General features: G+C 36.4%; 1 protein-coding gene across 2 annotated transcripts; it reads right to left on the reverse strand.

The window, feature by feature from the left end:
- Nucleotides 1-25,647, reverse strand: LOC121877320 (sporulation-specific protein 15-like). 2 transcript variants are annotated; one of them, XM_042383011.1, is made up of 14 exons: nt 24,958-25,647; nt 24,218-24,340; nt 22,828-22,938; nt 14,704-18,259; nt 14,144-14,324; nt 13,533-13,635; nt 12,923-13,045; nt 12,251-12,487; nt 11,291-11,425; nt 10,358-10,483; nt 9,234-9,371; nt 7,941-8,089; nt 6,704-6,968; nt 1-2,939 (listed from the first exon to the last, which is right to left on the reverse strand). In XM_042383011.1, the coding sequence occupies exons 1-14, from the start codon at nt 25,516-25,518 to the stop codon at nt 2,850-2,852; spliced, it is 5,898 nt and encodes a 1,965-aa protein (XP_042238945.1). In that variant the 5' UTR covers nt 25,519-25,647; the 3' UTR covers nt 1-2,849. The 2 variants fall into 2 exon arrangements, with proteins under 2 accessions (XP_042238945.1, XP_042238944.1); XM_042383010.1 differs by having other exon boundaries at nt 2,853-6,968.
- Nucleotides 25,648-26,871: the final 1,224 nt, after the last annotated feature.

Consider the following 26,871-nt stretch of genomic DNA (forward strand, 5'->3'; position numbering starts at 1 on the left):
AAAAATATTTTTTCTCTCAGAACTAAAATTTTATGTGCCTAACTAAAGTACATCCAGAATAATACACAAGCACCATTACAACACAGGCACAGTTCTAATGGGCATAATGTTAATGGTTGGGTTAAGCTAGAACCTATTAAGGCATGCAACCTTTTAAGTACAGTAATTACTTTACAGGAGGGTTTATTCTCTAATGATTATAATCATTAGAAAATAAACCATCCTGTTCAGTAGCATCAAAAAGACATTGCAATAAATAGGTAACTTCATTAACATTCAATACTCATCAAACTTTATTAACTGAAGACTAGATATTATAAATGGCAGTACTGTACATATAATAAAATAATGTGAGCTTGTTCTCATACACATCTGATAGCAACACAGTATCAGATATTCAGTATTAATTATTAATGTGTAAAACTAATATATTTGCTTCTAACAACTAAATTTTCATGAAATCACAAAAGAGAAGATTATAACAGGAATATGTAATATTTATTGTATGTTTATAGGAACATCACTGTCAAAGAATTTTTTTATAGACTTTCCCTAATTTGCTGTCATTCATTTAATCTAGCTGCCTCACTACAGTTCTCCTTTAGTGTCAAACTTATATATGACACACCACCATAAGATTTTTACTGCTGAATGATCAAGACTATTTATTTTACCAACACGAAAAACCCATAAATGTGGATGTTTTCATAGTTAATTAAGATCACAGTAATACCGTAGCTGCCTTTCCAATATTACACCTTTTAACTGAAAGATTGATTTTTACAGTTCTAGTCCACCTGGAGTTAACAAGTTTATTTCAAGGCTATACCCTGTAGTCTCCCACCTAATTATGCAGACAATTAGACCATAAATAAGAGTTGCAGCCATACAGTGCAGTACTGTACCATAGCTCATACAAGTCCACTTTTATTTAATTAAGTTATTACAATCATAGAATACTTAAATGGATGGACGGTCAGTTACTAAAGTATTGTCACATCTTCCACTGAAGGACAAAAAACACAATATGTATCTCATATTTAGGATACAGCAATGTGAATAATAACATATATCAACACTCACGGGTCCCAGCTGCACGCCAAAAAAATTTCCACTATCGTCTAATGGCAAATTATTTATACTGTACTATTAATCATAAAATGATCATTCTGGTTATAATTTGATGAACATTTTATGAAGAAGGAGAGTAAATATGATGCAGGGAGGCTATACGCTGTCAGACGTATAACATCAACAAAGTGCGTATGAACTACAAGGACACAATCAACACCATAGAATGAGACCAATTCACAGTTCACACACATGAAGACCCCTGCATTACCAAACAACTTAATACAGTACACACATTTGTATATTAAGACCCAGAGAGTGTCACAACTGCTGGATTGGCTTCTTTATGTATCCGTTATATTCTCATAAAAACTGACACCTGACCATACTGTTACACCTACAAAACAAAGATGTGATAGAACAAGCTCCTTCTGATGGACGAAAATTGAGGATAATACCTGATGTACACTTCTGGAATGGTAAGACACACTGGAGCATCATCTAATGCCACTATATTGTACTTGTAATGTTACTGGAAGCCTTTAAAAGCAACGCTGGTACAGTAGTTATTCTTCACACGGTCACAGTACTAGTCAACTAAACTAGACAGCCTTTGCTACGTGTTAATGCTCTACTATTATTTGACAAGGGAATGCTACCAATTCAGTCTCTTACATTTCCTTCTACAGTACAATGACTTATAACAAGCTAAACTCCCTAACTACCCAGGATGTAAAAAATCACTTTTCCAGCACCTGATACACACTAGTCGCATACAGTACAAGAAATTACTATTGTATTGTACTCTTCTGATTATTAAAAATCAACATATTTTTTATTCACAAATAAATAATGTATAAATCACTACATTGCAGTACTGTATCACAATAATAATGCAAATCAATATTTTGCTGCATCATAAAAAAATATGTAAATAAATTTATTGTTAAAATACAAAAATTATATAAATAAATATACAGTATTACTGAATAACAATAATAATAATAATAACACACGTCAATATAATGATGAACCACAATACAGGTACAGTACACCCTGCTTAACACAGGAGATATGTTCCAAAATACCTGTAGTGCTACATTAAGTGAAACAAGTTTTCTTGCACCCTAATGTGATAAATTGTGGTACATTTCAGGAAAAAATCACTAAAACTTAAATCACAAATAAATAAAATTATTACAAAATAAAATACAATGCAATAGTACCACTCACAGGTGGCAAAGTTGGGGAGGTAGAGGAAGGGGGAGAGTGAGTAAGTCTAACGGGCTTTAGGCCAGCCAATGAACCTCAAACAATACTGTATTCACACAGTTGTGAATTGCAGAGACCTGCTAATTTTCTCTTAATACATGTTTTTCAAGTTTCAATGACAATATTTAGGTTTTAAGCACAGTTTTAAAGTGCTAAAGTAAGGAATAAGGAAGAATGCAACGCTCACAATACTGTATGGAGTACATAATCAAGTTTCAGGTACAGTAATTTTTTCCCACCAGGGTACAGTACAGTACAGTATTTACAAACTAGAACACACACACACACTATAATCTATGTCATAACAATGCTACTTGGAATATAATTTGGCTATAACATTGGCAAGTTTGTATATACAGTATTCCCTAATACAAACACTCATCTGTTTCCTCTCACCTGCCATTGCCTCGCTATGAAGGAGGGCGGCCTGAGGTATGAGGATGTACTGTACACACTCTTCACCATTGACTGTCATTATTCACAGATAAAACAATATGTTTAATTGCTCATTTTGGACTAGGTTTGTAAGAGATACAAAATAGAAATTCCCATGTAATGCACCAAGTCTGGACGGTTAGTTGCTGCACTTCAGGTACCTAAGAGGGATGGAATGAGAAGGTAGCCACTTAAAATGGCATCTGACAAAAAATCTGGTTAACCTGAGACCAGATGTTTAAAATAGAAAACTACCATAATTTCCATCTTACAGTTATGTAACATTACATATAGCTGTAATACTGTATCCAACACTAAAAACTTTCATCTTTTTCACTGTTAATAATATTGCAAGATGTACAGTTACTCAAAACACTAACTTTACTGTGGGGGGGGGGGTGAAGAATGAACACTGTCACCTGCTGTTTCAGGAGGGTTGTCAAAATCCTTCATCCATTGTGTTATATTGTCTAAGATAGTTTATTGAGCAACTGTACATCACTATCACCTGATACTCTTATATAAAATGCAAACAAATAAATAAATAAAAAGCAGAAACCTATCTTAAGTTAAAAAGCCCCAATAAAAATCTGTAAAAACATTATCACACCAATAGTAAGAATCATTTGATCTCTATAACACACAAGGAATTAACATCATTCGTAACAAAAACATCAACAGTAAAATCAACAACAATTCAAACATTTCTATAACAACATAATTACCCCCTGCAAATTTTAGGTGATGTCAATTGCTGTATATTTTATTTGGTTAAAAATCAAACTACAGTATCAATAAACATCCAGGCATTTCTCACACCTACCAAGAAACATTCCACTAAATCCTACGAGTATGACTTCCAAGTTAGTCAATTTATTTAGGGGGCTTATCCTTTTAACCATTTTTCTCATAATATCTAAAGTTTACACGAAATATTCAAGTTAAGTTTTAAATATACATGAGTCAACTGGATCACTGTAAACAAAAACATTAATGCCCACTTAATTAATGGTTGTAATCCAAATATTTTATGTGTACGTATATAAGACCTTTGGAAATTGATAGTTAAAGTTTCTGATGCCGGCAAGGATAGTGGATTGATGTACTGGAAGCTCCATGAAGCTTTAACTCAAACTGGTATTATGTTGTACTGTACAGTATACTAGTCCAGTGTTTGGGATTTAAATTTATGAAAAAATAAAATAAATAAAAAATAAGCAAGCGCATTACGTACAGTAATATCCAAGTAATTTTTAAATGCAGCCATCCACTACAAGAACCAGACTACCACTACTATGGCTGCTAAGGCTTCCTCAATCATCAACTCCTGTAGAATTTAGCATCTTATTACTTTTCTTTCTATTTCAATAATTACTGAACTATTACAACAGAACATTAAATAAAACTTATTGTTTCTAAGGAAAACATCAAAAACTTCAACAGAGAAAATTTAACTTTTATGAAATTTCTCATAAAGAAAGATGTCCTGTGCATGTTTTCCTTAACAATAATTTAATCTTACTTTCACCATGTAAGTGTTTCATGAACCACAAGATGGTGTAAATTAAGTCTAAAACTGTACAGTACATCAATACATGTGAAAAGATTTAAAAAAATGGAGGAATGATGCATAGAATCCCATTATATAGCGCACAGATATGTCACCTGTCGAAATGCATGAATTTAAATATCCAGAGAGTATGTCTTGTCTAGCAGCAGGTCGCACTATCTAATGCATCAGTGTAAAATACTGCATAACAGTTTTTTATCTAAAAAACTAGAGTAAAAAATGGAAGGAAGAGGCTCTGCCAGGGAATGATCAAGTTATGAGATATCACAAGGTCAATCATCAATGATCCAGAGGCCATAAAAGCATAGTTATTTCCTGTTTCCTCAAAACCCATTACTTTTCCTGGGTGAGAGTGAACACCTAAACACCAGAAGGGAGGATTTATTTACAAGGGAAAATGGGTTGTGAGGCAAAACAATGATGCCCTGTTTCTTCTGCATAACAGCCAATGAACCTTAATATGGCCATGTTCCACCATAGACATCCTTTACAAATAATATATTTAACTTATCTAACCATTGACCTGTGTACACCATGTGATGATATGTTTCCATTCTTTACACATGTTTCATCTTCCTCTTGATCAATTAGAGCAATATATACTAATGAAAACTGTCAAACTGCAACTAAATGCAAATTAAAAACCAAAAGTTTCGTCTAGAGTTGCAGGCTGAAGACAATAAGAATATTAGTTTTAAAGATAATGATCTGAATATACTGATCTGAGAATTCTTAAAATCTGGTATTTTCATGTTGTGAGTCTTCTACTGAGTGTGAGGATTATCATAACTGTCTGCATCATACAGTGCAGTACACACAAATCTGCTCCTAATATCTACCACATGGAAGTCAACAGTGGAGAATGAGGTGTATCAACAACACTGCCTAAGAGAGAAAAATGGAATGCATATCAAATGTACAGATAACGTTAAAGCAGGAAGACATCAATACAAGAAAACAAAATAGCTCTCTCTATCATACACAAACAAAGTAAATAAGTAAGTGACTTTGGCACTTGTACAATATGTGCCCAAGCAATACCATATTCTAAAATCACTCAACCACTTCCCCATAATTTTCCAATAAAGAAAGTGATCATCAACACATTTCACTTCTTCTCCTCCTTTGCTTGTCCTCATTTAAGATAAACAGGATATGCTCTTAGTTAACTGACAGATCACAGTAATCTAGTAATCTTGCTATTTTCTTAACCATCTATACAACTTGACCTCTACATATATATATATGCTGAGGCCCTTCCATAAATTTCAGTTCATGTTCACATGAATCAAAATTACCTATATAAGCTAATGGTAAATTATGAGACGTTAAATAACCACATGTTGAACATAACTAAACACCACGTGTAAGCATCTGTCTCGAGTCAGCGTTTACCATGAACGTAAAAATAACTTTTATGGTATACAATCTTTATCAAGAAAATCATTTATTGTGTTCATCCATCATTTCACTCCTAACTAGTTCACCGATGAAATCCTCACCGTCTTCCTCCCAGCTGTCTCTGTCTTTGTCACTGTCCAATCCATGATCTGCTCTTTCCTCTTTGCGACAATCTTTTGGCTTACTTTCACTGTCTTGTTCACTAGGTTCAATAATTACTTGTTTTTCCTCTTCCTTCCTAAGATTATCTTGTTGAGATGATGATTTACTCTGTTTCTCTGAAATGCTTTGATTTTCCAGTGATGACAACTCTGCTTTCAGTGAAGAATCATTACCTTCTGAGGACAACTTTGTTTCTGTTGACAAACCAATTTTATCCCTTGCTGGACTCTCAATCACTGATGTATCTTCTGCTACTGAAGTCAAATCCTTCTCCTTCAAAGACAGAGACTGTGACTGTGACAAATCCTCTAATCCTGATGGAGAAATAAACGTCCTAGACGATGAAGTCCGAGATACTTCATCACATGAAGAATTATGTTCACTTTCCACTACACAGCCAATGCTATGAGCTGACATCATCTTCTCTGGTGTTGTGATCATGGAAGATGGGACACTGGGTGAGAGAACCATGGGGGATTCGAGGTCTCGCTGGAGGTTATAAATGAGAGCCTTGTACTGTCTATACTTGGCTTCTGAAAGTTCCCTCTGTTGGCTGGTTAAGATTCGTTCTGCATCAATCAGGTTCTTGGAACTACTACTGAACTGGCTTATGTTTGGGTCATATGCTACCCTTACTTGTGGTGTCTGAGATGTTGTAGTGGTCATATTACCGAGACTTCCCAATTTCCCATTTTTCAGTACATGAAAAGTTCCTGGTGTCTGATCATTTTTTGTACAGGGAGAATCAGAATATAAGAAAGAAGTATTAAATGAAACAGCTGGAACATTTACCTTCTTTACAGGTGTACTGGCATATGATCGACTTTCATCCAGAATGGACAGTTCTGACAGATCATTCTTCTTTGCACATGAGCTTTGTTGATGTCCCACATCCTTGGAAAATGTTGATGTCTTAGAAATATCATCAGTGAGCTGGGATGACTGCTGGCCTGTGACACAGTGCTCAGTCCATGTTGAGCCAAAGTTGGAAGTTCTTGGGAGATCTGCTGTTTTCCAACTATGTAGACAAAGTTTCCTCAGCTGGGTTTGCAGCCACCTGCAGCCGTAAGTACTGTACTGTATTATTAAAAATTTAATTCCAGATATCTGAAAACTGTAATACAAATCAATGGCTATTTCTGAGCTTTGACTTATGAAAGCAAAAGCTGTACTGAAGGACACGGCTTCTAAGTTTTTTAAGTTAAAAATATATTAGATTTAATACTAAATATATTTCACTAATAACTTTGATTCAAAACATAACAAACAAAATAGTACATAATATATATATATATATATATATATATATATATATATATATATATATATATATATATATATATATATATATATATATATATATATATATATATATATATATATATATATATATATATATATATATATATATATATATATATATATATATATATATATATATATATATATATATATATATATATATATATATATATATATATATATATATATATATATTGTAACACAGTTTATTATTAAACTGCATAGGTCAGTCATAAGATCACAATACAGTATACAGTATATGTAGTTTGGAAGCTATGGTAATCAGAGGTAGAGTACGGACAAACAGTTCCTGTCTACTGGGGTAAGTTTGTATAAGCATGAATTTCTTACAGCGAATTCTTATGTACATCAATATATTTGTAGCAAAGTACTTCTGTTACTATTCTGACTTGTGGTGGCAACTGGTAAGTATGAACAGTGATCAAAATTTTGTGGTTTTTTTTTTGCCAACTTTAATCCTAACCCTTGGAGTAAAATGGGATAATGTCATATTTCAAATTAATCTTTCCCTATAAAAACCTTTTACTCAATCCGTAAGCCAAGTAAGGTTGCACAACCATCACAAAAGTACAAAAGCACAGAAACAAAGAAAAACAACAAGTCGTGTTTAAGGATACGAAAGATGTTGTTTGGGATAAGTGATAATGACAATCAATGGCTCAATGAAGGAATAAAGAAATAATTATTCCAGCGAGTAATTACCTACCTAAGTCTTGCCTGTTGAGCCCCAAACCAAGCATCAGGGTCAAGGCGCAAATCAGGACCGGGATGAACCACACACGGCGACAGAAACACGTGGGATGTCAAGATTCCCACCGTCACGTCGATATTCTCACCGAGGGTAGACAGCATGACCTGACAGACAAATGTAAATAATGTCAATATGTCACATTATGTCATTTACAAATGTTTCTTCTAATTGCAAATAAATGTGAACGAATTGTAGAAAAATTCCAACATTGGTGGAAGGGCTTTTGCTCCACTGGAAGCATTCATGTTGTTTTCATGCACTTATAAATTTGATTTCAGTGATCTGGACTATATCACAAAAACTTGTTTTTAGAAAAAAAAAAAGGCTTTTTTTTACTTTCTATTCAAACATGATCTTTTTTAGTTTAACACGATCGACAGAGTTTGTTCGTGTCCCCAGATTCTCCACTACAGCACTAAGTTCTACCCTGACCACCATTTACCTTTCACTCACATCATATTCGCTCAAAAACTTTATATAATGTTCTTTCATAATTTACCTCCCCCTTAAAACCACAAGTACAAACTGGACATTAAGTGACAACAGTGCTTCTGTAACTGAAAACCAAGGGAAATCTATTTTGTTTAAGGTGAAAATACAAATTATTGAGCAGTATGAGGAGGCACCTGATTTATTTATGACTATAGTATTTACATTTTTTTATTTACTTTGCGTATGGTACAGGACTGTATACTAATAAGTACATATTAAATTAATACTTCTTGAACATAATCCCCCTCAAACACACAATCCCCCACCCCCTCTCTCCCCTTTTACAGGATGTGATTATCAACTTCACTTTAAGTGTTATTTTAGCAAAGTACTGTCGTGTTAACTGAGGAATACCTGTACAGTATAGTATTTGTCTTTCAAGTCAAGTCTACAGCGACAGAGAATGAGAGAAAGAAGGAAAAGGGGGGTGGGGTGGGGGTGGGGGTCAGAGGTGCTTCTTGGTTCTGGACACACTGCACTTCATGGGAATGGGTGTGTGTGTGTTGAAAAAATCAGTCTTTGTGAGAGAGTAGAGTTGTGTGAGTGTGTGGTACTGCAATGTGAGTGGGGTGAGGTGGGGTGTGGTGGGGTTTACTCTAAGAATCATTATATAAAAGTATGACACTAATCCTCTTTCTCCCAAGGTGGTATTGTAGTTTCACTAAAGCCATGTACTGTACTCTACCTAGGAAATACATGTAAAAGTATAGTACGGTATCTTATTTATGACACAAGTGACATTAGGATTCATCATACCTTTAAATTTTCTTCCAGTGCAGCAGATGTTTTACCAAGCTCTTTAACCTGTGCAGTATACTGCTGTGAAAGCTCTCTGTGTCGGATCTTCTCGGCCTTTTTAGCACGATAGGCAGCACGAAGCTGGTTGTACTTTGCCTAAGTTGATGGTTTAAAAATAATAATTAATTACATATTTCTACTGAAGAAATAAAAAAACCTATCAAGCTTTTTACAGCAATATGCATGACCGAAGCAAAAAAATAAGCATAGAATAAGCTGACTAAAGCCTAAGATGTCAGTTTTATGTATACATCTTATGCCTTCAGTTTCCACAGATGATGGTATTCATTTGTCTCCACATATTGTACCACAACTATTGCCAATGTCCTAAAAGTGAGCAATATCCTAAAAACAATAAATCATGCATATGTACAATAAAAAATTACAATTGGGTACAACAATATTTGTCACATCTCTTTTCATCTATTGCAGATCAGATGAAAGAGAGTTTGTGAAATGAAGCTGACCCATTACTTACATTAATAATTATCATTCTGTACATTTCTAATTATTATTCTGTTGATTAAACAAAATAATTTATGTCCATTTGTTCTCTCTGATAAATCACCTACACAGGATTGATCTCACTGTAGGACAAGATAAAACACAGGACTGACCCTGAAATACTCTTTTAAAGGTGAGTCTCGACCAGGTGACTCATATAAAACCTGGATCAAGTGACTCGTATACTGTAGAGTCAGACAAGACTACAAGTTACAGACCAAGGGTTTCCAGGACCCCAACTAGTGACCAGACAGCATGTTTACATTTGTGACAGGACACAAAAATCATACACGTCACTGAGCATTTGTCCCTCTTTCTTTGTTTATCCTTGTGACTTTATGTAGAGTTAATATTTTTCACTTAACAAATATCCTTCATGTTTTCTAGAGCAATGGCTTCTGCTGTAACCATAAGCTTTGAGTCTTATTGAATGAATAATATCAGTCACTCCAGAAATACTCTCCGACTTTAAAGGACTATAAGTGACAACCTCACCCGATTTCCCCCTCATAAATATACCTGAATGAACGCAAGATTTTCACGTCAAGTTATTTTTGCCTTTAAAATTAGGACCAAACCTGCAGATTTTCATGGGCTTCAATTGTTTCCCGGACACTGCGTTGGAGGATCAAGATGCGTGCGGAGCTTTCGTGGTCGGCAGCCTCCAGCAGACGAGACCTCAGCTGTTCCTGGTGCAGTTGACCCTGAAGGATGAATAGACACTCAGTAGTCATGAACTCATAAATATCAACAGAAATTATACAGTACTGAGAATAATACAAAAAATGTTAGAGTATGATTCATAAGAGTGCTCATGTGATCCTCCCATATAAACAATAATTATCATAGATTTTATGGTTTTAAAATGTCTCCTCCTCCTCCTCCTCATCATCATCATATCCAAAAATTTAATTGATACCAACAGTCTTCATGTCTGATATCTGTGACACATTTCTTGGCAAAAAAAAGGAAAAAAAACTTGAATAACAGAATCTACTCTTTAAAAATGCAATAAAAACATGCATAAAACATCTAACATTTCCTGGGTAACTGAGAATATCCCCTACACATTAAGGCTAAGTGGGAGCCTAGATAAAGGGCCAAAAATACTGCCTTGCATCATTCACCAGACTCTTATAGTGTAAATTTTGTCTTGAATTTCAAAATAAATCCCTGAGCTCTGGTCCTGAGAGGTGGAAAGAACATGGTGAACTAAGAACATTCTAGAACCAATCTGATCAGTGGAGTTTCTATACTGAACTGTTATAGTATTTATTCAGCACTAAAAATACATGACTTATGAAGACAGGATAGTTAATCACAATACAAATAATAATATTACTAAAATATAAAGCATAGTGGTAACATTAAATAAATGCTGATGTAAAAGTGTTCTTTATCTTTGTTCATGATGATGCTTGACAACATGTTATCATGAACAAATTGTTGAGGTGCTGTACATCACTTGACATAATATATTTGGTTAACCTGTAAAATAACTTCAGGCTAACCTTGAGCTGAGTGACTGTCTCCAGCCAGTACCTCTCTCCTCTGGCAAGGACCAGTTCACTCTCAGCAGCCATGGCAGGCAGAGAGGCTGATGATGTCTTCTCTTTCTTGATTTCTTCCAACTGGGTTTCTGCATTCTATAATGAATAAATAATCTGATAAAATTATCTTTCAGGGTGTCTACTGGCCAGACACAACAATATTCCTTGCCTTTTCCAGGTTTTCCAGATCAGTAGACACCCTGTCTTTAGATCATGTAACCTGGATCAATTTTACAAGTCTAAGTTTAGTAAGATTATGGTCTATTAGTTTATCTTGAATTATTCCCATTTCCAAGTTATAACATCATAGTCAACTCAGTAGTCAAGCTATCAACTAACTACAAAGGAAAGAAAATTACACTATATCATGTACAGCAGGTAAATATTTCTTTAAAATATTTACATACTTTTATAGTGAAGAATGAAAATATTATTAACAACAAACTACCCATAATACTAATTCCATACTTGAGAGTAGAAAGCCACTTACCCCAGACTTAATAATTCTCTACTGAATACAGAGATGCTGTACCTTCAGTTTTCCTTTTACCTCCTAACTCCTCTACTGTAATAATGATTTCTACACACACACACATGCATCTTTTCTCATGACTCTGCTCACTGAAGCTCACTTTACTGTTCTTAATATTCTTTTATGAAGATCCTACCTATCTATGCACCTGTCCATCAACATTACTACACACCTCATAGGAATGACTTAACAGGTTATCCATCTTTTGATATTTAGTACAGAATTACTCAGATTAGGTTGTTATCCACTCCATTTCAGTATATCTTTCACTTTCTTTCTACCCACACACACACACACTTTGTACTGAACTCCTGATATATGACACTGGGAAACACCTTGCCACATCACTACACATCAGAAAAACACATTTTACTCCTCAACGTTCATACCTTCCTTCCATCTATTTCCTTTTGGAGTTGTTCCTGTCCTTTCTTAAATTCATTCTGTAGACTTTCTAATCTTCTGTCAGTCTCCATCAGCCTCTCCCACTGACTTGCATTGTTGTCATTTGCCGCCCGGACATCCGCTGATTTCTTATCCAACTCGTTTTGTGTATTTGTCAGTTCAAGGCATCGTTTGTTCTTCTCCTCCTGTAGGGCTGTTATCTGGCCCTTTAATTCCTCAACCTGTGAAAAGTTGACATAACTTAGATAGTTTCATATTAATAAAAGCTCAAGTAAACAAAAGTCCTGCTGGCTATATGAACACTGATACCAATACCCATCTCCACTGACCCATATATCTTCAGTACAACCTTTTTCAATAAGAGCAAACCATTGTAATCTACCCAAATTTTTATCACAGGGGTACAATACTCTTTTAATACAAACATAGATACCCAAACAAGAGAAGCCTCTATTAATGTACACAAGATGGAAACACAATATACTGTATATATGAGGAAAGGTTAAAATGAACTTGAGAATAACTAGAATAATATAATACAGATAGCAATGCCTCCCTAGTCAGAATTACATTAACTAAAAGAACCTGAAATTGAGACGTAGAGGAAGTATGTCTGAAGTGTGTTTGAGGGTATTGGGGTGGATGTTTACTCTCACCTCTTTCTTGGATGTGCTGAGGGTGATGCTGGAGGTATGCTGAAGGCTCTCTTTCTCAGCACTGATCCTGTCCCTCTCTATGGTGCGTTGATGAGCCTCTTGCCAAGCCCGTTCCACTTCACTCTGTGGTGGTTGAGAGAAAAAAAAAAGAAAAGAATAGATTTAGAGGAATTTACAAAAAGGTTCTGTCTGTCTGTCTCCCACACCACTGATAATTTTTAAGTTTTCACAATAATAACTTTATGAACCTCTCTCAAAATGTGTAAAAATATCCAGCTCTAATATACCCTAAGCATTAATCCGAGAAAAAATACATTGGGAACTGTTAATCTAAGGTAATTTAAGATGTACGGCAGATTAAAGCAAGGTAGCAATGATAAGGAAGATGTTACTTGCTTGAGAAACTTATTTTTTCCCCAGATATTCCCTGTTAAGTTATGGATGCATCTAATATGAGGGTAAATATGACATTAATATAACAAAAACCTTTGCAAATGTAGAAAAAAATATTTATGAATGACACAAATTAAATACTCTTCATACTTAGTAAAATGACTACCGGTACAGGTAATAAGAAACTGAACATTGATACTAAATATATGTGATTCACCTGTAAGTTACGTGTTCGTTCTTTGAGGCGCTGGGTGAGTCGGGTGCTACCAATGGAGTCGGACAGTGTCAAGGAGCTATCATCTTTTCCATCTTCAAGTGACCTAAAAAGAAACAACCAAATACACATTACAGCTCTCCTCACATGGATGGGTCACCTAGTGGCCTCTTAGTGTGGTGAGTCACATGGAACAGAGCTATTTTATTCCCGTGTGTGATCAAGACTCGCATGGAAACTCAAGTTAACAATAAGCAAATCTCACTCTCCTATAGATATTCTTTGGATTGTCTTACATAAATTAATTATACATCATCTAATTTTAGAGGACAAAAAAGACAAATGAGTGTAACCATACAACAACAAAATTTTCATGGAATTTATTAGCTCTATAAATACTGTGGCCTCAATCTATCACACACAAGGCTGTTCATCACAAGATATATTATAGTCTTTGCTTAATCTTGCTATAAAACTTGCATGGGATGGCAGAACATATTGACACATGTAGAGAGAGACACAAATTAACATACATATGCAGGGAGAGTGTCTTAAGAATGAGCCTTTAGTACACCTTGTCATGACCATAACAGTTAATTTTCTCTATAACTAACCTGAGTCTTTTCTGCAGATCCTCCTTCTCTGCTACCACTTTGACAAGTTGTTCCTTGGCAGAGTACATCTGGTCACTCAGGTTGCGAGAAACTTCAACCACTTCCTCCAGTCTAGATGCTAAGCAATCATTCTCATTTGCTAATGTAATAATACGATCTTGAAGAATTTGCTTCTGATTCTCTGGAAAAATAAAATACCATAAGGAAATTTTAATATGTAAAAACTATATTACAATTTAATATTAGTCAACAAATCATCCAAAACGTATTAAAACTTCCTTAATTTGTACACCTGAGACTGAAAGACATTATTGTGTGATGAAACAGTCTTAAATACCGAGTCTTACTGTAAATAACATACTGTAGTACAATTACCATCAATCTTCCATGGCAGAAACTTTTAATAATTCATCATGTTTGAAAGGACCTTCCAAGAGATGCATCTTATCTTCTTCAGCCTTTTGAGATCTACAAGTAATTCACCTCTAACTTGATCAATCATACCATGCAAATTATTCCATTATTTACTGATATTTCACTGAGCATTACAGCCGACCAACCTGCTTGTTCTATCAGTCTTGTCCAGTTCTCCTTCTCCCGCCTGAAAGTTAAGTTGAGTAGCCCTTCTGACTCCGAGATGTATCCTTCATTCTGCCCCACTGATGCTCCTTCCTTCTCGTCTAAAACAGGTCCCTGAGGTCTGGACAACTGTTTATCATTACCTCCACAACTGATGTTGTTTTCTTCATTTATGCCAGTTTCCAATGGGATAGATGGCTGGGACTCTGCACTTGATTGTTGATAAGCCTTTGTCATTGAAAATCTCCTTTTACCTTCTAGAACTGATTCTGTACTAGTGGTTGTTCTGGCTGCTGTTTCCTTTTTAAGGTTCTTCTTTTTTAACATTCCTAAATCCTGATTTGGTTCTTCTTCTTCTGGTGTTATGTGAATTATATTTCCTTCCAATTCCGGATCAATTTGTTCTTCTTGGTGAGCAAGAGTTTCATCAGTCGATATATGAAATTCTCCGAGTGTTGTGTCATGTAGTGTCTTGGCATCTTCATACACACTGCACTTCTCCTTGCTCCCCGCTCGTGCCAGCTGCAGCTTCCTCTCCAGTGATGCATTCTGGTTGACCAATAGCTCTATTTTTCCCATCTGCTTTTCAAGGGTAGTAGTCAATTCCTCATTTTCTTTTGCCAACTTGCCTAACCTAAATTCATAATTACTTCTGTCAGATGCTGCAGCAGAGGTCAATTTTTGGTCAATATTTTGTATCAGTTTACCATGTTCTTCCATTACTCTCATTATGGTATATTCAAGATTAGTTTCAGAGTTTACAGTTGAAGATTTTAAATCATTTAGACCACTGGCAATTACTTCATTCTGTTTTAATAATTCCCAAAGTTGAACGATTAGTTTGGAATCATCAATTCTCAAGTTTTCATCACAAATATGACTAGGAATATTTTCAGCATTAGAAATAGTTTGGACACCGGTAGTAGTTTTGGCAAAGTTTGTTTTTCCACCTATGACACTGGCTTCACTTTTGTCAGCCATACTAGTAGAAGCAATGCAATATTGGCTAGCAATAATATCAGATGTAGTCTCAAGATTATTTTCATTAGTTGTATTCACTCCAGGACGACTAGTAAAACTTGAAACAACTTCCCCATTTTCCACATGTTTAACGAGGTCAGCAGAAACATTACTTTGAGAAGGTCCAGTGTTACTAACAGTTGTTTCAGCTGTGTTATCAACAGAGCTCATAACATTGACTTTTTCTGAGGGTGTTCTAGCTGTGATGCTACCATTAACAATGACCAGAGAGTCACCATCAATCTTCCTGGTTACAACATCACCTGGACAAGTACCATCAACCACTGTTTTACAACTTTCACCATTTGGCATTCTTTCAGTACTGTCAGGGTCTCTAACAACAGTTGCCCTATCAGTGAGGCCTGCAGTTGGTTGATGGTTAGTATTCTCAACACCTACTTTCTTAACAGTAACTGTTAGGATGCTATCACTATCGCCATCATCAGTGACACGATTATCATGGGCTATAACAACTGGTGCCTCTGACTGACAACCTTTTTCATCTTTCTCTGCCTTAGATTTTATTTTGACTTCATCCAATTTCCGAGTCATATTTTGGTTTTGTTCAGAAAGTATTCGAATTCGTGCTTCCAGTCTTGCACTTTCTAAATCTCTCTCGGAAACTTCCTCACTTAGTCTATGGTTTAAATCTTGTTTTTCTTCTGTGAGTTTCTTAATTTTAAGCTTAAGTTTCTCAATTTCCTTAGAGTTGCACATTTCTTCAGTGTAAAGATCATCTTTCAATACAATTTGAGTAATCTGTGCATCTTTCTTTTCATTTGCTTCTGATTCATACTTTTTAATCAATTGTTTTTGTTCTTCATTCATTTTCCTTTCTTCCATTATTGTCTTGAAGAGCTTCTGATTTTCCTGACTCAAATGTTCAACCTCTTCCCTCAAGCTAGTTGTGGACTCATTATCAACTGAGATCTGAGACTTTGTGTGACTCAGTGCTTCTTCTCCTGTCACTATTTTCTCCAAGTCCTCTTCTGTTGTACTCTGAGTGTGAGTCATGGAGCTAGTACTTGACTGATCTAACCTATCATGTGCTGGCTCATTATCACCTTCAACTTTAACTCTTTTGGTTTTTGTTGTTTTGTTATTAATTTTTGTTTCTTGTGGATCCTGATTATTATTTTGTTCAATGAAAAATGATACAGCTTTATTGGTTTGTTTACTCTTGTCCTCTGGTTCAGTATCATCATCATCATCATCAACATTTAGAGACAACTTCAGAGCCTGGTTTTCCTCACTTAGTAAGTTAATCTGGGCTTCAAGGGCAAGTTTTTCTTGATCCACTTTCAAAATGGATTCACTTGTCATCCCCTGAAGAAACTTATGCAGTTGATGGTTCTCTCTTACAAGTTCCTGGATTGTTGCATTAATAGAATTGATCTCACTACTCAGCCCACTGTCACCTAAACCTGGTAAGTCGGCCTCGTCATTTTGTAGTTCCGTAATCTTTTCCTCATTTTCAAGATTCTCCATTTTGAGGCTGGGAAATTCATCTTGGTCTTCATCAATCATACTGAGGTAAGTTTCACCAACAGATGTACTGGACTTCCTCTGATGATGGCCATTTTCTTCATAACTCTTGCTTCGGCTTTTATATTTCTTAATCTTTGCTCTGAGTCTTCTGTTATCTATTTCTTCCAAGCTTTGACTTCTCATCAAACGTATATGTCTACCATTAGCAGTCTCAAGCTGCTTCAGCTCCAGTTCTCTCTGTGCTGCACGGTGAGCAATAAGTGACTGTAGCCTAGAATCTAGAACTTGTTTCCTCATCACTATATCATCAATATCTTTCCTTAGTGATCTGGTTTCTTTCATCAAAGGATGATGACAACTGTTCTGACCTTGAAGGCTATCCAGACCTTCATTGTGATGTCCAGTCTGGTAATAAAATACCTGTGTGTTTGGGTGTTCCTCATTTACACTTGGCACTACTTGACTAATGTTATCTTTTGTGAAGGACTTGAAATAATGTAAAACATTACTTGAGGTTGCCTGAAAATCATTGTCCAAGGCAGTTTTTTCCATATTTCTTTCAGTCATAGATCCATGTGGGGAATAATTAGTGAAAACACTCCTTGTAGCATCATGCTGGACTCCCAGCAGCCCAACATTTGTATAAGCTGGATCATGACTGTGACAGAGGGTCTGTTGGACACCATTTGTATACATATTGGAGTTCACATTAACTACATCTGAAGCAACTGATACATCAACAGAATGACTCCACTGTGCTGCTGAACCAAACTCATCAATGGGTTTATGAACCAGTCCCTCAACCTCAATGTCTTTCTCTTGCCAAATTGAAGGAGGAAGATTCTGTGGTTGTGTTGGCTGATGGCTACTGCTGGCATGTTGTGGATGTGCTGAATAATGACTGTGTGAGCTGAGACCACCATGTTCAATGTTCTTGGTCTGTGAGTGCTGGGGAGTTTGTTGTACATGATGTATACTGCCCAAGCTAACAGAGGCTGCACTTGTTCCTGCAGGGTGGGGTGTGGAAACCTGGAATACATAAAACACGGCTTATCAGTTATCTCACACAAACATAGAGTACTAAGTAATGACCAGCTAAGCTCCCCTTGAACTTAATACCCACTATTTCATCTGCTACTGTAAAAAGAGCCATTAAAAAGATAGGATCACCTAATTTGTAAATACAAGGTGTCATGCCAGCTTAAGAAAATGAAAGTACTGTATTCATTTTACTGAATAACTGAAAAAATCAAGCTGTATACAGAATGATACACATAAAGACTGAATACAAGTCTAATACAAATACCTAAGTAAGTTTTGTACCTATTGTATAAATTATTATCAAATTTACAGATTGCACAGAGACTGTATTAAAGAAAGAATATGTCAACCAATAGGTCAGCAATTTAGGAAATTATGTTGAAACCTACAAATACTAAAACTCTTCAATAACAAATTTTATGAATAAATTTTTAACAAGAATTGGCTCAAGAATTTACAGAGTAACCCAAGAGCTCGTGGAAAATTGCCATAAAACAGTGATGAAATTGATAATGATTGTGATATTAAAATTGTGATGTGATACGGAAAAACAAAAAAAAATCACTTCAACCAAAATAATCCACGAATGAGATAGCAATCATAGGTGTAAGTGGGTGTAGACATGTAAGACAATGATGCAAGAAACAGTACAGTACATCACAACGGACTGCTGCAATACTCAACACTTACACTTCATCGCCTACAGACACACATGGCATGGGACTATAGTTTAAGGCTCTCAATTTGTAGCTATATATGGTAGGAGTTTTATGTGATAACCCTGGTTGATTTTCAGACAGCAAAGAAAATAAAAAGATGTGAAGGAGACGAAAGGGAGAAAGATAAACAAAATGAAGAACAGGAAGAAAGGACAATAAAGAAGAATATGAAATAAATAAAAGAAGAAGAGTATGAGATGAAAGAACAAAAAGATATTCAAGGGAAAAGAAGAAAATACTAAAAGAAGAACAGAAAGACAAAGAAGGATCAAGAGGAACAGAAAAGTTGCCCAAAATAGAAGAAGAATTGGGAAAAGATAAGAAATGAAAAGCGTAATTTTATATCAACCACAATATCTTTACATCAAACTTACAAACAGAATAAAAACACTGGAGCTGCAATACCTTTCAAAAACAAAACTACCAATTAACAGAAGAATTACAGAATACGCAAGTTACTCATTCGAACATTAAATTTACTTTCTACCCTGATGAAGAAGTCGTGGAAAACTCGAACAAATTTCCCTCCCAATGGAAGTGCAAGTCATTCATCCTGTAAATGACAATGGGCACCTCTGGCTACCTTACCTTCACATCATTTTGTAGTGTCTCTATATCTCTTTCTTTCTCTCACTCCTTTGCAAATTCTGTGTTCCAAAACTCCTGTACATCTCTCCTACTTCCACCAAATCCTTCCTAATCCCACCTGCCTATTACAATTCATCCCACTTACTTTACTCCACTCCCATCCACTGACCTCTTCCACAACCAACTATCCACTTCCCTCCATCCAAATATTCTGATACCAATTACCAATTTCACTACCATCCTCCTCCTCTTTATCAGCTCAATTACAATGCCTTTGTTATAAATAAAATCGTCCACACTCATTATGTCTCCCGAGAAATTGCTCAAAAGGATCACAAAACACTGACGACAATGGTTGATGCTCCACCCAGACGAGAAGAATCTGGTCTAGAACAATACTTCCATGAGAGCTTTTCCTTCCTGCCACTAGATGTCTCTGCTCCAAGACTGATATATATATATATAAGAAGGTTTCAATCTGATAACTGTCAGATATAAGCACCTTGTTCTGTGAGGGTCGTGTCTGCGTCCAAAAAGTCAGAATGAAGTTCAAGGTAAGACAAAATCAAGTAATTCAGTACAGTTATGTAAAATGTCACAAATGGTACTGGTAAACCCTATTAATGTGGTGACTATAGATGTTATTTCATACTTTCAAGTTATTAGCCCCAGATAGCTCTCCTTTGAACTCAGAACTGATGCTGATTTCCGGTAAGTGAAGACCAACACGTGGGAGTTGAGAGGAACCAGGAACACCACCTGGATTCTCCCCATCTACTGCCGGATTTACTTGCCAGTTTACGTGCTCGTGTGATGCCGCCTTCACAGATTTTAGTCAACCACTCGATCCCATTCTTCCTATTTGTTTTAGAAATTCTACTCCAAAAAATTAACCTCAACCTGTTACTAAAATTATTATCTTGACCTTATATCCCTCACATTCTATACCTCACACTTATCATTATCACTGTATACATTTTCTACATATATATATTCTACTCATCTTTCTTATACCTATTCTGCCTCAAACAGCATCACAATACAGTATCTTCATTTTTTGTAGTTCTATCCAATTCAGAATCTTACAGTATTTTCTAGTTTATTTCTGCACATTTCCTGTAGCTATGTCTCCTGTCACCATCTTTTATAACTTTTGTGTATTTCCTTTTTTGGGGGCAAATCTTCTTGTAAGTCTCATTTCCTCTTAACAGCTTATTATTCCAATCTATTTCCTGAATTATGTGATCCTCCACTTTAAGACTTATTCCTTTTTTGTCCTACATATTTTGCCCCAACTTTCTATGCCTACTTCTAATCTCATTTTTGTTTTGTTTTCATTCCAGATTATTTTCCTCTGCATGACGCTCCAGCTTCACCAGCATGTAAGAGGACAACACACTAAGACAATGTACAATGGTCAGCAAACACCAGTGTCGAATTTACCTCAGGAAACAAAACCTGATGATGCCCTTCACTTACTAGAGGCACCTAATATCAAGAAAAACACATACAGTGTTGATGCATTGGAATCTAGTATATTTCTCACCCCAGAGTCAGCAGTCAGATTCTTCTCTACACCACAGTCAGAGGAGAGTCAACACCCACAGACACCGACTCATATCAACAAACAAGACCATTCACCATCTTCACAATTTGCTACGACACCTAATGACTCGACTGATGGAGCCATTATCCAGAAGACTTTCCCTAATCCTGCTGAAACTAAGGTCTCAAAAGAGTTTATCATCCCTACTCAGGAGAACACCCGCCGACACAGTCACCAGAGAGGACTTGTATCTAAAGCAACAGTTGTGAGTCGAGGGGACGCCAATGCGGAAGAGTCAGATGAGACCGTAAGGAAAGCAAGGGATACTGGGTATAGCCACAGTGGTTATGGCGATCATGGTGAACATCAAGATCTCACCAGCGCTCAGGGTCACGGTGGTTATGGCGGACGTCAGAGCAACAAGCACGGCTACTCCAAGGGGTACAGTAAAGGTTACAACCATGAATACAGCCATGTGTATGGTCAGGATCACAGGGAGGACCAAGGGTATGGCAGAAGGCTTTACGGATACGGTAATGGTGGTTACAGGCACGGAGGTGGATATGGATTAGGTGGATATGGCCTTGGTGGATATGGCTTAGGTGGATATGGCTTAGGTGGATATGGCCTCGGTGGATATGGACTAAGTAGATATGGCCTAGGTGGATATGGCCTCAGAGGACACGGGCTTGGCTATAATCTGGGAGGTGGCTTTGGGGTTGGCCTCAGTGGTGCATATGGGGTAGGGCTAGGCACAGGTCTCACTCAATATGGACAACTAGGACATCTGAGAGCTCTCCTTGGGCTTCACAATGGCGGACTAGGCGGCTTTGGCTTTTATCCCATCCACGGCTACTAGTGCCACATTTCCGAGAATCTGTAGACTCGATTCAGCAAGGTTTTTAAGTTTCTGTAGTGAGGTCGTAAGCTAATGCTAGTTCAAGAATATTATAATGTATTCTATTTTGTTCCATTTACTTTTTTTCCCTTCCAATTATAGAGCAATTTACAAGCAAAGGTTTTCATAACATTATTTCTTTTTTAAACTATAATTCATATCAGTAATCAGTTTAATATAAGGTAAGAGCTCCAACTTTCACGATTATTCCCATTAAATATAAGTTTATTTGACGGCTATCACCATGTATTCTGTATTTACGTATGTTTTGAATTATACATTGTAGGGTCAAGAATTTTGTTTTCATGAATGAGTAAAAAATAAATAACACAGAGATATCTAAATGAGAGACTGGATTAACCTTTTGAGTATGGTGGTTTAACCCTTTAAGGATGATGTTTTAACCTTGCGAGAACAATGATTAAGGAAGGTACAGCAGCTTGTACCCAATTAACAGGGTTATGTTCTCCACCTGGGATCCTAACCTCTATAAAGCAGGGTGGCCAGACTCAAGGAGGAAATACAGCACTGACTCTTCCTTCATTGACTGTCTTTTGTTTTCTCTATCTAGAAATAAATACTCACTTTCTTTTGTCTTCTTTAACTGGAAATAAATGCCCATATCATACTGTACCACTTATATTTGCCTGTCAACAACATTTCATCTGTAACTATATAAAAGCATACAATAGGGAAGAGTTAATTCATCACCCACAACAGACAAGAGTGCCTGCCTGCCAATCACTACCCATGATCATGGTAAAAAGGAATAATCAAGGTGTTACTGTCTGCAAGCATGACTCACCAGAAGAGGGTGTTGCTCATATGAAGTCAGTGTATGGGTTAGGTTGTGCAGGAGACTGAGAATCTCCTCCAGCTTGGCTTCGTCAGTTTTAGGTTCACCATCACCAAGCCCCTGAGCAGATAATGCTAGATTAGTGCACAGTTTACAATGGACTTCTGAGGTAGTTAAGTGAACAAAATTATGCAAGCTGTTAATAATTTGTAGGTACTCTACTGTACTATACTCATGAACAGAAAGTTTGAAGGCAGCAGGGAAAGAGCAAACAGTATTCATATACATAGTGTTAGAGACAATCAATTTTCTTTTAAAATATCTGGTTAAATCAATATGAACTCAGGATAATGAAAAATCTAATGATAAATAAACAATTATATATATAGTAATAGTAAAATGCAAGATTAGAAGTCAAACTTCATTGATATTTTCATGCATCCTTAATCCTTAAATGATGAATCATACACCATAAGAGGCTGATCACACAAGAAAATAATAATTAATCAATATTAAAAACCGATCCAAAGCTGGGGTACACATCAACATCCCAGCCCCACCCCCCCACTTGGTCACATCACACTATCTTCTGTCCGTGGCTCTCATTACGAATACTTACAGAAAATCCTGATTACACCATTGTATTCAGTTAGCAAAACCTATTATTTTACCTATTTTTTAAAATCCTCATCTTTACCTGTCAGAACAAATAGTCTACATAAAAAGCTTCCAGTTGTTTAAAGGTTAAGCCAATATGAAAAACTGGCAATGTTGAATCAGGCTTGGGTAAACTGAGTGAGGTCAACATGTTGGCAGTTTCCTATGGTGGGCCAGGTAATGTCTCCCGCATAACACTGACTGTCATAGATTTATCTGATTGTTTGAGAACATCGTCATCTGTTCCACCATCTCATATTACTGTAGATGCCAAAGAAGATTGCAGTTGGAACCTTGCTTCATAATTGAAGATACAATGATTATAAAAACCCATTTTCATTCTTAATCTTATTATCATAGTGTGCCATAAAATTTTTTGTATTTAACCCATCCACTGCAAACATGCCATATATGGAACAATCCACGCTGGCAGTTGAATGCGGATGCACCGTATATGGGTATGTATAAAAAATGCCGCACTGAAGGTACGGTACACTTGAAATTCAGACCAGCTGCACTGAATGGGTTAAAAACAAAAATTTGATAGTCCTTTGATATATTATGGTGGACTCTTGAGGAATCCAATGAAGCAAATAGAATCTTAACCCAATGGTTATGGACTCTCCAAAATTTTAAGCCACCAAATATTTTAGAAGAATTTCACATCACTGCTCTATTCTAATAACCTAAAGTTTAGTGAAACAGCAAAGTTAGTCCTTGTGACCTAGGAAGGAAACCTCACCTGGTGAATAGGAATGGTCACATGGCTCACAATGGTATGTTCTTTGTTTTGCTCTGCCTGGTTTTGAAGTCGACGATGTTCTAATATAAGATTGTCCATAGCTCTCAAGTTATGCTGTGTCTCCTGTAAAAGGTTTTCATGATGGTCAAGAGAAATTAATCATTGTCATATGTAAACCTATACAATGCGAAAGCAAATACAAAAATTAAATGCTATTTCTATTTGGAGATTTAGAGAGTGCTCTTAAATTATACAATAGAGACACCACACTCCTCAAACACACAAGAAAATATTATATTGGTTGACACTAATCAACATTTACAAGAATATAGACCAAAAGTTTAAACCCAAGAACACAGAGAGCCAGACAGTAATGAACAAAGAACACTGCAGGGGGAAGGGACCCATTTTCTTAACAAGCCTCATTGAAGAAAAAGGGACACTTTTCAACACTGCAACCAAAACTGAAACTTACTTTGAGCCAGAGAGGACATCACATGCATGGTCTTTAGGTCATCTTTCTCACATACACTATACTGTACCACAGCCTCAACAGCCAATGCACTAAATCTACCTCTCAAGTAATATACCCATCTTCCCCCTCTTCTATAATTCACCATAAACAACAGACACCTTTGTAATAAAAAAATCTAAAATAAACCAAACTAATAAAATTAACTTTGCATTTACTGTACTATAATGAATGATATTTAAGATATACAATAAATACTACACCTTACCTTTAATATAGAAGAGAGGAACTTAAATTTTGTCCATATTTCAGGATCAATTGAGAGCTCAGAGGAACTGTCAACTCCTTTGTCTGAGTATACTGAGGTGTTGAAACTTGTCTCCTCCAAGCTCGTTTCATTCACAGTCTCTCCTCCATCACTGACGGACCTCGAGTGACAGAGGTCGTCGTCTTGATCATCAGTGCTACACGTATCTCCTTGGCTAATTTCACTCTTTCGTCTCTTGTGCTGCCATGCCCTCGAACTCTCCCCTCTGCTGTTTGATGTTCTACTGCTAGACCTGACACTAGTATGGGATATTTCACCATCACCTTCATAATCCCTTTGGTCCATGTCACCAAGTAAGTTCTTGTGAGATCTTCTGGAACCTTTACTTGGAAGACTGAACTGTGGCCTACCGCTGTGGGACGATGATACGCTCATGCTCTCTAAATGCTTGGACTCGTCATCTTCTTCACGTTGACCGCCTCCCTCACACAACGAAATGGAACCAGCTTCTTTTACTGGATGACTCTGATGAAGTTCACTTGAGTCTTCTCTCCTCTCCATTTCTCTCTTTGCACCCTGAGCATCTTTTCTCAAGCTTATCTTTCATCATACTTGTATTGCTGCCTCGGGTTACTTCATATTCAGGTTCATTAGATTGTGTGAGATGCATCTCTTGTAAGTTTCATTTGTTCATATCTGCAAATAAAAAATAAGGGAAGAAATAAATTACCTAAACTGTACCACTAAAACAACCTCTGGCCTAACCTGCATATAGCTACTAGGAACACTTATGGCAACCATTTTGACATACGTAATTGAAAGAATCGCTACCACACAAGCCGAAACCAAGCCGTTGCTGATTTTGACACCATCACAGCTAAAAAAAAACAAGATGGAATCCAGAGACCCAATGATACTTGCTGCTATTAGTATATTATTAGTGTGGTTCCAAGGATTTCAGTGTGCCTGTAAAATTGGTGGGAGAGTTTTGAGCTGCTGTTGAAAGTGTTTGGGGAGGAGGTTGAGTCAAGTAACCACAGGACATAAACAACAGCAGTGTGATGTTCTTTTTAGTATTTTACCCTACAATTTCCATCTACTTCAAAGCCCTGCCCACCTGGAACAACCATGACTATTGGTAATTGGGGGGAGGTCATATCTCCATAACGGTTCATTTGAGACGGAAATGAAGGTCAGATTCGTTTGGACAAACACCAAATACACTAACAAAACCTATATTTTTAGTAGTTTCCGTGGTGTAACTAAAACAATCTTTACCTCCTTTGTTGGTTATCCTTGGTCATTCTGCCTTACTGTTTACCATCGTAGTTAACCGGCACTGTCTCGGCACACAGGAAACTGTATAAAGCAAATTTACAGTTTCAGCCACAACTACTGTTCGACCACAAATTTTTGTTTTTCCCACGGTATTTGGTGATTCATTCATATTTGACCTTCATTTACATCGAAAATGAATCGTTTTGCAATTACCACCCCCCATACAACCTGACCTAACCAACCAAAGAAACCTAACCCAACCTCACCTAACTTCCCAGTCGCCCCTACTACATTAAACAGAAAGTACTTAGTTTGATATCTGGCACCAATGAAAGCAACTTTGTTGAAGTATCATGGTGTAATTGTACAGACAGATGGCACGCGGTGACTGCAGATTTACACTGATTTCTTACGTGAACTTACTTTCTTGGTTAATATCCATTTGCAACAGAAGTGGTATCAAAAAAAGTTATTCCTATAGACAAGATATAACTAATGGTAAACACAAAATTGCTCTAACCAAGTTGTGACTGAAACTGTATTAATACAATACTCTCAGCTCAAGGTTTGTGTGCACTGTATACCTACACTGTCTATAGTCAAACTGAATACGTACTCTATATACATGCCTATCCA

The sequence above is a fragment of the Homarus americanus genome, unplaced genomic scaffold, assembly GCF_018991925.1.
Source record: "Homarus americanus isolate GMGI-L3 unplaced genomic scaffold, GMGI_Hamer_2.0 scaffold367, whole genome shotgun sequence".
Classification (NCBI taxonomy): Eukaryota; Metazoa; Arthropoda; class Malacostraca; order Decapoda; family Nephropidae; genus Homarus; species Homarus americanus.

Bases quoted from the DNA above. Each gene is read 5' to 3' on its own strand.
- LOC121877320 (XM_042383010.1), bottom strand. From the start codon at position 25,518: ATGGAGAGGAGAGAAGACTCAAGTGAACTTCATCAGAGTCATCCAGTA. The intron at 22,939-24,217 runs GTGAGGTTTCCT...TTATCTGCTCAG, and splicing joins TGACCATTCCTATTCACCAG to GGGCTTGGTGATGGTGAACC. The intron at 18,260-22,827 runs GTGAGTCATGCT...TATGTATTCCAG, and splicing joins ATGAGCAACACCCTCTTCTG to GTTTCCACACCCCACCCTGC.